General features: G+C 44.6%; 1 protein-coding gene across 1 annotated transcript in view; it reads right to left on the reverse strand.

The window, feature by feature from the left end:
* GXYLT2 (glucoside xylosyltransferase 2) overlaps positions 1-11,535 on the reverse strand; it is a 30,324-nt gene extending 18,789 nt beyond the window's left edge. Inside the window, exon 1 of the mRNA XM_054978798.1 lies at positions 11,121-11,535. Within this exon, the coding sequence (XP_054834773.1) occupies positions 11,121-11,413 (293 nt within the window). The 5' untranslated portion in view covers positions 11,414-11,535. The remainder of the gene's footprint in view (positions 1-11,120) is intronic.
* Positions 11,536-12,031: the final 496 nt, after the last annotated feature.

Genomic DNA, 12,031 nt, shown 5'->3' on the forward strand with positions numbered 1-12,031 from the left:
CTTTTTTATCCAGATAGGAACCCTGTGAAATTAGTGAGGCTGAGAGACAGTGACTGTCCCAAGGTCACCCAGCAAGGTTCAAGGCAGTGTGGAGATGTGAAACCAAAATCCTATGGAGAAGGTCATTGACTTCAATTGACTTAGACTGGAGTAACTCACCATAGGATTGCCCTGCAAGTCACCCAGATCCCAGTCAGACTCGGATACTCTTACCACTACACATATACATTAACTCTGTCCAGAATAACGGGTGGAGAAAGTTCTCTCCTTACACCTGCTACCTGACATATGCAGACTGAGAGCCAAGCTACAAGTGACGCCTGACACAGGTTGGACACTTGTTGGCTTCCCTCAAGTTTTGTAGGCATCCTGGTCTTGCAGCTGTAATGGAGAGCCAAGCTGTAAAACCAGGACGCCTACACTTCCCATCAAAACTTGAGGGAAGCTGACAAGTGTCCAACCTGTGTAAGGCGTCACTTGTAGCTTGGCTCATAGTTTACCCTTCAAGAGTCACAGAAGACCCATTCTGGGAAACAGGTTACTCTTTCCCCTCACACCATCTCCGCAATTAAGATTATTCCCACCCCCAGCTATTAATAACAGTAAGGGGAAATCAGGCACTCGCTCTCTTTGCCTGTCCTTTCCCTCTTGGCAGCTAACAGAAACCTACGGATTTCTATCAGGAAAGCTGTAGATCCCTATTCCCCAGTGCCACAGTCCCAATCCAAGCTCAGGCTTCCCACAGCTGCTTTTTAATATTACAAGAAGTTAGGAATCTTATCCTGGATGGCCACCTAATGGGCACTTCATCCCCAACATTCTTACACTGAAGACACAAGGGACTGAACTGGAGACCTTCTGAAAGCAAAGCCCTTGCTCCAGGTCTAGCCCTTCCATCCAGCGTGACAATACATCTGCTGGATTCCTGGAAAAGTTGGCTTGATAATGACTTAAAGGCCTCATTGTTATAAATACAAAGATTTAAAGTACCTGTGTTCTGGCAGAAGTACTAGCTAACTTTTTCACTGTTCATATATGTAAGCTCCTCTACCATGCCTATGCCCTGCTGGCATCTAATAATTTCTGTTCCTCCCTTCCTGCCATTATTAAAGCAGTTACTGTAAAATGAATAGCAATATTGTCCTGAAAAAAATATTTCCATCTCTAGTAATTAAGATTCAAGCTAGGGCTTTAAGCATGAAGCCTGAGCTGTGAGAAAGATTGTGCATACACACAAATGCCTTCCACATATCTTTCTTCCTAAATGGAAGTGGTTTCTGTGTAGGAAAGAGTATGCTTGGGGATTGAAATGCCACAAAATGTTTCTGTCTGCTAGAACGCATGATTGCATGTAGCTGGAGCACTGAGACAAAGAAACAAAGAAGTTGCTTTAAGTCACTTTATAATCTAAAGTGACACAAAGTGTTCCTCTGTGGTTTGCTTCTGATCAGCAGGGGATACAAGAAATATGTGATTTATCTATACTCCCCAGAATACTCATTTGTGTATTCATGTATGTGTGAAAGAGTAAGAACATTTCCTCGTCTCCTTACCAAGCTGAATTTAAAATGTGTATCTGTTTAATGTGGAGTGCTGGATGGGGGCGGGGGAAGCTGAACCCCCTCAAAGAGGAAGTTCAGTGTGGATCACATAAGTGTGGCAGGTGCTAGATGTATGAAAAGTTAGGCAACTGCTTGGAGTCCACATGTATCTGAAGGCTTTACTGAGGTTATGGTAAAACACACCATCCGCTCTTCTCACTGCTTTCCCAGCTGCCAAAACCAAATGGAATGTGCATAAGCCCACCCAAAGGGGCAGACTGATATTGGGCAACACATCACACAAGCTAGCTTGAAGTGACACTTTGGGGATATTGAAGATCACCTGCATCTTTGGAGAGCTTGAAGGTTTTCCAAACATCACAACAGAATCCTCAAATGTCAAAGAAAAGGAAGTATGTAGAATAGTAAGGTGGAACACAAAAGCACCAATTCTGTCTCAGTTTTCCATATTCTGCACTGAAATGCATGGCCTGTAGATGTTCTGATGCCTGTTCTGTCCAGAAACTGCACCAATAAAGGGACTTTAGGGATGCTGTGCCCTGACCAGGAATGCCCAAGAGAGCCTGATCTCATCAGACCTCAGAAGCTAAACTGGGTCGGCCTTGGTTAGTAACTGAATGGGAAACCTCCAAGGAAGACCAGGGTTGCAGAGGCAGGCAATGGCAAACCACCTCTTTTAGTCTCTTGCTATAAAAACTCCACCAGGGGTCACCATAAGTCAGCTATGATTTGAGGGCACTCTCCACCGCAGGGATGCTGTAGTTACAAAACGTGGCCAGTATTTTGGTACTGGATAAGTGCATGGACCGTAAGAGTGAAACAACCCAGGACAGAATAAGCATGTGGGCCAGACAGAAAGGATGCCAATCTTTCCCAAGGGTAGAATTGTGCTTAATTCCTCCTGAAGCATTGACTTTGGGGGAGATTTCCCACATTGCAGCACCAAGTTATCTGAGTGCTGCCACCATGGAATGGACTTAGTAGCTGGCTTAAGCAAGGAAAGGAATAGCCACTACTGCTTCTTTGGATGTAGCTGGAGGAGAAGCCGCTGGGTCTGTAGCATCAGAGACTGATTCACAGCACAGCACAGTGCTAATGTGGGATGAAGAGAAAAAGGAGAAGGAGGTGGGTGTGGAGACTGGGTTGTAAAAGAGGAAGGGAGAGAGCAAAGAGAGATGCTGGAGCACAGGGAGGTAGGTGGGTGGTTTGACAGAAAGCAGAAAGAGGAACGGAGAAAAAGCAGAGGGCAGCAGGCAGAGAAAAGGGGCAGGGGGCACAGAGAGGATGGTTCAAAAAGATAAAGGGGGCGGGAGAAAGGCAGGACTGTTTCTTCCAGTGTGCAACCATTTTTACAAAGCTGCCATTGTCAGCTCTGACAAAGCTGTCTTTCTTGGCACCCAGCGTTGCTGGGTTCAGGGCTGGGTGGGGATTCCCTGGAATTCCCCCTCAGAGGATTCCACAGGCCAAGACACAATCTCTCCCCCACCCCATTTATTTCTGTTAGAACTGAACAGAAAAAGATCAGAGGAGCACTCTGCAAAACAAGGCACTGGCTCAACTGACAACCCCCTCCCCCTTTTCAGTCCTGTACAAACATAAATTGCCTATGCCTCCCAATACAGGTAGACTAGAATTGCCAAGAAATCACTGTTAAAGAGCTCATTACACCCTCCCTTTTAGCCCCAGCACATATTTGCCCCCATGCAGGGATGTGTATTCAGATATTTATGGTCCAAATATTTTCCAGGTGTATCCGTGTATCTAGGTGATATTTGGTATTTTTCAGAAGACCAGATATACTCTAAGATATTTAAGGCTGACATTTTAAGGTTTCCAGGCCTCTTTTTCTTCAATTTTGCAAGTTTTCCAGGTAACAGGGGAGAGGGAAGCAGCTTTCCAGAAAAACAGGATCAGATTTGGGGGGGGGGGGCATTTCTGTGCATAAGATAAATAAATACAGTGCCAAAAATGATGTTCTTACCATTCTCTTAAAAAAAAAACCCAACAAATATCACTGGAACAAGAGATGTTAGGAAAGTTCACGAGAATTTCAATTTTTAAAAAGCACAAGCAGATATCACAAAATCATCTAAAATGAAGCTCATGCATGTTGTACTGCTGCTGTGTTTCTTCTTTACAGGGGTGGGAGGAAACAGGAGCACCATTGATGAAGGGGGGTTGATTCTGTTGCTCGTAACACACTGGCCCTGGGTTCTGCTCAGATTCTCTGGTCTGACATTGGTTGTGTTTGGCTTGCAACAGTATCTCTCGCATATGTTGGTTTTGCTGGGATTCTCTAGTCTGATGGTGGGCATTTGAAGTATTTTGGCCAGTGGTGCTTTTGTGTATTTGGTTATTGGCTTCCAGAAACAGTACCTGTGCTACTGAATTGGGAGGGGGTGAGTAAAAAAAATAGGACTAAATACACATAGTTCCCAATAGCTAAATAAGGATTAGATTAAAAATAGGATTTTAAAATGTTTATTGCACAATACTTTCTAAAAAGTGCAAATATGCTGAAAATACTTTTATATTAGAGCCCAGAGGAATACTTCCTTAAAGTATCACTTGATACCTGGCATCAAGTGTGCAATGAGACAGGCTATGACATCTATTTCTTTTCCCCAAATGGGTCTAGAGTTGCACGCATCCCAAAGAATGATGGATTTCACTTACATGCATTTGTTAGCAGTTAAACCTCTTCCCCACATTAAAAGGACAGTTTAAGGGTATAGAATATCATAAACCCCTTGCAGTACGTCCTAGAAACTGCCTGGCCCCAGGCAGAGAGGCTGCCAGCTGGCCTGGAGACTGGAAAGTTACCAAGCCATGAGCCACAGGGGGAATGACTGACTAACAGCCCTCCACACCCCAGAGAGCAGCAGAGATAACAAGGCTTCCTGAAACACATCCCTGCCCAATCTCATCACTGCCTTCCTCTATCTTTCCTCTCCCACTTACCTAATCACACCATTCAGAATATCTGATAGCCTTCCTCCCTGGCAATTACCAGGTCATCAAGCAATTTTTTTTACCTATAGTCCATCCCAGATAGTCATATCAAACCCTTCCCAACATATTGTCTTATCTTTGGACTAACCATTAAGCCACTATTTTGGGGCAAAGATGTCAGCTTTGCCCCGGGTATGCTTTGCCCTAAGGCGCGCTAAGGAATTCACTGCCGCCGGTTGCTATTAGCACGGGGAAAACATGCAGGCTACGAATACTGTTTGAGTGAACAGGTGTATCTATTTTGTAGATGCAGGAACTACACAGTCGCGAACGTGGAGGACAAGACAACACAACGCACACGCTCCTGATGAGGCGTGGGACGAAATCTGTGCTTCAGCCGGCCCCAGATTGCGCGTGTCTAGATGTTCAACGATGCTAGGGTGGCCTAGCCCCCCTCCTCTCTCCAACGCGTTATTATTGTCACTCAATGGACTGTCACGTAGTTTATATGGATTACAATTGTATATAGTTAGCCTGTATTACATACTGCATAATAGGGTTGCCTGTTTGTTATAACGGTGCTAAACCATTTAGCCTGTATGCTGTGAGGCGTCACCTATTGGTACTTGCGTTTGTATTCCCCTATGAAGAATATGCTGTAAGGCGTTGCCTATTGTAAGTTTATTTTGCTTATTTAAAATTTTTTTGGAGCATTGATAAGTAAGGCGTTGCCTATTGTAAGTTTATTGTGCTTACTTTAAAAATTTTTGGAGCATTGAAAGTTGTGGACTTTATTGATATTGGTTCAAGAGCCTGAGGTTCATTCCATGTGAGTTAATTTCATAAGCTTTGTTGTCTTGGAGCATTGCTCGTTTCAACCCCTCGCGGGATTCCCCCCCCTTTATTTTATTGCCCTATAACTGGGCTGTCCAGTCATATAATTAATGTGTGCGCGTGCCTTGGTCCCTGTTCATGCACCCCCAATTTGTTTGGGGTTTTTCTCTCCATGAAACGATGGTTGTTTTGCTGCTTCTCCACAGTCCTCCTCTCTGAGACTGGTAATTGTTGCCTTTCCCCTGAAAATATTTTCCTGTTTCTTCATTGTTCTCCTAGTTAGCTTTGTGTGTGTTTTCTGTATGCTTGCCTTTTGTTTCTCTTTTAATAAAAAAAAACCTTTCCTGTTGAACATTTGCCTGTTTATTTGAGAGTTTTCTAAGGGAACAATCCTGGCATACATAGCCCTCTTGCTGCATCTCCAATGCTAATTCCCCCACAAATTAAGGAGACCTCCTATTTGAGTAACACATTCTATGGAAAAAGACCAAGAAAGAGAGCTAAATAAAACTCACTTTATCCTAAAACAATTTGAATCCTATCAATCTTGAACCATTCCAGATCCAGACAAATAGAGCTTTCTGACAAAAGGCAACCTTAGAAGTTCTACTGACAGGGAATTAGATCTGGCTAGGCAGGCATTTCTGCCTGCTTCCTTCCAAAAATGTTCTGTTCTTTAAAGATGTACTTTACAATTTAGCAAAAATGTTAAGGTTACAACCATGAGCACACTTTATAAATACACACAGCTGCCCTACAGAAAGTCAAACTGATGAGTATACCAAGGTCAGTATCAATCTACCTGACCACCTGCAGTTCTTTAGGGTATCAGGTAGACATCTTTCATATCAGCTATGGTCTGACTGTTTTAACTGGATATAGATGCCAGGAACTGAATATAGGACCTTTAGCAAGAAATGCTGTGGACTGACCCCACAGTAGGTCCTTCTGCATGCAAAGCTGATGCCCTAACAAGCCACAATCTCTCCCCTTAACAGGAAGCAAGTCCAACTGAACATAAGCCCAAATCCCATGCATATTTATTTATTTAGTTGAGCCACCATGGATCAAACAGAATTTAACATTTCCTTATCACCAAATGCCTTGTAGCTGCCATACTGCAATTTGTTTGAATCTCACCTGTAAACTGCTATATGGTATGAGCCAACATGCCAGGCAAACCCGATTTTGTCAGCTCTCAGCCGTGTCAGCCCTGGTTGAAATTTGGATGAGAATGAAGTCCAGGTTTGCTATACAGAGGCAGCGACGACAAACCACTTCTGTTAGACTCTTGCCTTGAAAACAAGGTAAATGGCAGTTTGCTGATGCTGTTTCAGATCTGAAAAATGACATGGGGTTTGGCTTAAGCCTCCTGTACCCAAGCTCTGCAGTCCTAATCCAAATTAGGGCTATACGGGAATGCAGGTCTGACCATGGAACTCCCAACACATATCTGATCAGAAGTCCTTGTGGCAGCCACATGGAGCCACAAATAAATTAGTCCACAAGACTGGCTGTTAGCTCTCAGTGTGTAAGGCCAGAGCTATTGGTTAAGCTGCAGTGATGTAAGAGTCAAAGGGGGTCTTGGAAACTGAGACCCCAAGTTCCATGAAAATCAATACCTTAAGCTCCTAGGATTATATATGTGTTTTTAAGACAACACACAGAACCTAAATATGTACAAGAATTTATTTCCTCTCTGGATTTAGTCCCACTTTAATCAAGAGAACTTTGCAGAACTGACTCCTGCTTTGTATAAAAATACTTTTATTTAACTGAGCAAAAATATTTTTAAAATGGAGGACTGGATACTGTGCAGCTTTCTACATTGATAAACCACTCCTGCCAGCCCGAACTTTGTAAGAAATACTTAAATAAAACTCAGATAAAAATCAAACTTTAGAACATCAGATTATTCGTATTAATTTAAATGGGAGACTCAACTTGTTTACCCTTTCCATGAGAGTTTTTACCACATTAGCTCCCCTTTCATTTAGTTCTGCCCAAAAGTTCCATGATAATCTAAGAGATATGTTCCGAAGAAAAATGAGTGCAGGAGGTACAGTTGCTAATGGAAAATAATCCTGCCTTAATACATCCATTTGAATTCAGTCCATGAGCCACTCCTGGTCACAGTAAACAACCTTGTATCAATCAGATACAATGCTGGAAAGAAACCAGCCACTTTAAATAGGGTAGAGAAAAAGATATTGAAGAACAAGGTGGTCTTTCATTCAGAATATCTCTGTGAAATCATGAATCAGAGACACACAGGGTTTATTTGATAGTTAAGGTCTCAGTGAACCTAAAATGGAATGGGAGACCAGTCATCCAATCCAGAGAAACTACACAGCAATTATCTGCACTTTTCTGAATTAAAATCTATTACTTCCCAGCATCTCAGTTTCATAACTTTTGTTTTTAAAAAAGCAACATAAGAGGCATAAATTGCAGTATGTTTAGCTTACTACAATTATATAAAAAATCTCAAATGTATAAATTAAAGAGATTGACTGTGCAGTTAATTATGAGCTTCACATTAGCCTTGTTAGCATAGAAAAAAACCCACACAACTGTCATGACATTTTGTTTTCATTTTGATTCACAGGGCAGGGGTGAGGAAAGACAGCACACATTTATCTTTGAGAGTTGACAGTTATTCTGAACTATCACTGACACTTAAAACAGTATCATTGGTATTATTTTAGCCCTTCCTGCCTCCTTCTCTGTTGCCCCCAAATATCTGTTTCTTCACCATGGGATAGAAAGAGAATCGAAAACTCGATTATTTCTAATATACACAGATATTTAGCACCCTGTACAATATTCCCACCAGTGCCCAAACAAAAAGAGATTCAAACTAGAGATTCATCAACCCTGTGCTGAATTTAAAAAAAAAATTAAAAGAAGAAAGAGGGGAGGGGAAGAATGGAAAGGAAGGGAGAGGAAGTAGCTGGCTAGATGAGAGTAGCCAATCACAATGCAGTGGGCTGGCAGGGGGGAGGAGAGGGGAGGAAGAGGGTGGAACACCAAAAACAGAATAAAGAGTATGCAGCCTACTGCAAAGCGGATTTTTTTTAAAAAAAAAATCATGATATAAGCACTCCCAGGAAAGCCGAGGAAAAGCTGCATAGTGGCCAGAGTGACTACTCATGGCACCAAATCTGGTGCAGATGGCTACGAAAACATGCTGCAATATGGGAAGTGAACCAGCAAAATAGACCTGTGCAGACTTGGCTGTTGAATGAACAAATTCAGTTAATTTCTTTAATATCTCTTGCTCATGCATTGTTACCTATGCAGGACACTGGGACTGTCTCAGATGGGCAAACAGCATTGTTATCGTCAAACATTTTCACTGTAGTTCAAACATCACTTTTTGCAGTCATTTGTAATTGGAAAATGTTTCTCGAACATTTAAAGGCATACCATAGATTTACATTGCAACCCTATGCAAAGTTATTCCTTTCTAAATCAATTGAGGAGAGTATAACTCATCTGAAGACAGCAGTAAAAATATCAAAAATGTTTTTCCGATTATAATATTATCATATGTAAAAGTATATATCCTTTGAATGGCTTTCTTTTGAAGCTGCTGTGTCTTGGCAGGAATAGTAATATTATTATTATTAATAATAATATTTATGCCCAGACACAAGAGCTTCAAAAGGAAGTCAGTCAAGGGAAATATGCTTTTTTAATGCTTTTTTAAAGGTTTATTTAAAATTCTGCCTGAATCTTATCTTACAAGAGACATCAGGACACTCAGTGAGACTCAAGAATGAAAAAAGAGATATATTTTGACAATGCCTGTAGAAGCTTAATATGTCCTATCAGGAGAAAGTAACTGAAGAGAGGAATATCACAATATTCTTCCCTTCCGACACCATTCTGGAAGTTTTTGTGCATCAATGAGCAGCTCAAAGTCTCACTTTACACAGGGCATTAAAATATGTCTGCTGTCAACAGAGAAGTGCAGGGTAAATGTTTATTTGGCACAGGTACAGGGGTCGGGAAGCCACTGCATACTCTCCTTCGCCAGTGACAGTGCACATTTCTTCCTATTAGAAAATTATTTCTGTGTTAAAAAAGAGAACGGAGCACAACCAGTACTCAAAGTGAATTAAATAGAAGGATTTAGCACCTGATGCAGAAAAAAACTTTCTGGGAAGGATCTATGTTTTTATCCCATAGCTTCAGGCAGCAGACCAACAGTGCAGTCCTAAGCGGAATTACTCCATAGAATCATAGGGCTAGAAGGGACCTCCAGGGTAATCTAGTCCAACCCCCTGCATAGTGCAGGAAATTCACAACTACCTCCACCCCCCACCCCACCCCGTGACCCCTGCTCCATGCCCAGAAGATGGCAAACCACAGTCAGGATACCTAGCCAAACTGACCTGGGGAAAATTGCTTCCTAAGCCATTTCTGAAATCTATAATAATTCTGTTTAGGATTGCACTGCAAGCTTTCTGTCACCTATTTCAGAGCATGGTTGAGAGGTATAGGCTAATTTGTGACTTAGCAGATCTCCAAGGGCCACATCCACTTGACATTTTGTATTCGGGGCATGACACAAACTGCCTTCCACCAACTGACGCATACTGCAAGCTGCTTTTCAGCAAACTATGCAGAAATTGGTGTAAAGAATAGAATCGCCCTCCTAAACTCTATGTATCTTCTCCAGAAAAATTTGTAATCTTGGTACTCCTGCATCCCAACCCAAATGTAAAGCAACCCTAACATCATCACTGATAGTATACCTGACACTAAGGGAATGGGAAATGATTCTCTGGTAGAACGTCTGCTTTACACGTAGAAGAGTCCGGGTTCAGTCCCTGGCATCTCCAGTTAACAGGTGATGTGAAAGACCCACACTTGAGACCCAACAGCTGAGCTGTTGCCTGCCAGAGTAGACCATACCAATCTTTAACTCGGTATAAGGTAGCATAATAATAATAATTACAACAACAGTGTGTTTATATGCCACACCTCTGGACAGATAACAAAGTCAATGTTATTATCATTCCCACAATACAGCTGGGGAACCGGGGCTGAGAAGAGTGGCTTACAGAAAGCTGGATTGGAACCAGCAAAGCCGCTGACTCGCAACCCAGCCACTTAACCACTATGCTACAGCAGCTCACATGTCAGTGTTCCCAGCCTCCAAATGATGCTTGGAGATCTAGAATTCGAACTGCTCTCCAGAGATCAGAAGAAAAATTGCTACTTTGGAGAGCGGAGCCTATGGCACTACCTGCCGCGCCCCAGGCTTTCCCTAAACTCTTCCGGAATTTCCCGACCTGGAGTTGACACCTCGGTCATGTGTACTACGATGTTCGTCATTCTACACCCAACTCCTTCCCTATCACCTGGGTGACCTGGCGCATCAGCCCAAACGGAGCGCCCCAGGAGAAGCAGCAGGGCGTGCAGCTTCTCCTCCTGTGCGGCGCTGCGGTGCCTCTGATGATGTGAACTCGTGCGAAGCGGCTACGGCTGGCTCTGGCATTCGTTCCCGAGACTCGTCCCCATAGAAAACAACGGAACTTTCGAGGAATTCTTGTCGGGTTGAGACTTCCAGGAGGCGAAGCCGCTTCCCTGGGCGTCCCGGTCACGCGCCGAGAAGCACCCTTTCTTTTCGGAGCCGAGCTGCCCGCGGGCCCCTTGGCCAAACGCCCGGCCCACCCCTCCCCTTTCCAAAGCCGGGTTCCCGCTGCGGGGCCCTCGGCATTCCCAAGGCGAGGCGAGGGAAGCGGGGAAGGCGGTTTTTACCTCGCGTTTGCGAACTTCCTTTTCGGCGCGCTCCGCTTGCCTGGCTTTCTGTGGAGACGTGGCTCCCGCCTGGAAACCTGAGCTGCCTCTTCCTCCTCTGCAGGCGGGACGGCTCGGAAACGTGCCCGCAGTGCTGGGGCCGCGTCCGCCCCCGGCCCGGAGGGAACGAGCGCCGCGGGGCTTCCCTTCGCAACTTTCAACGGCGGCTCGTCCGCGTCGCCCACGAAGAGGTACAGCAAGAGCAGGATGCCCAGGCAGAGCGCCAGGGCCACCACTTTGCAGTAGAGTTTCATGGCGCGCCGGGCAGCCTCAACCTCAGCCCCACGGAGACGCCGCTGCTGCCGCCTCGCCCCTCGGCATCCTCCTCCCGCCGCCGCCGCTCGCTCGCTCGCTGGCAAATTGGATCCAGCCTTGACATTTTAAAGCTGTTTTTGCGCTGCCCGAGGCATTGTGCGCAAGGGGGGAGTTGGCGGCGCACAGCGCCACGCTCGCCCGGCTCCGGTTGCAGCCGCCAGGGCAGTGGGAGGCGGAGCCGGCGGCGCCCCTACCGTAAAGTTCAGAATAGCACTTCGCCTAATAATGTCGCCCCCCCCCCCCGGAATCCTAGGCCGGGGTGCCTGCCCCCGCTTTCTATCCAGACCGAGGTGTCCCGCTTTCTATCCTCTCCCATCCGCCAAGAAGGCGCCACAAGTTTAAAAAAAAAACAGGATACAAAAACAGCACAAGTTTCTAGGTCCTGTTACGATCGCTTCTTAGCCTTTTGCTCAGATCAAAGGTGCAGGATGATATAGAAACAGATCTTATGCCTACGTTCAATGAGAACCTTGTGCCCGAAGGCCAATGTTAGGCTTGATTCCCGTGTGCCGTGTGGCACTTTTTTAAGGACCTGGGAGAGAAATCTAAGCTCGGGG

Source organism: Eublepharis macularius, chromosome 4 (genome assembly GCF_028583425.1).
Source record: "Eublepharis macularius isolate TG4126 chromosome 4, MPM_Emac_v1.0, whole genome shotgun sequence".
In the NCBI taxonomy this organism is placed as follows: Eukaryota; Metazoa; Chordata; class Lepidosauria; order Squamata; family Eublepharidae; genus Eublepharis; species Eublepharis macularius.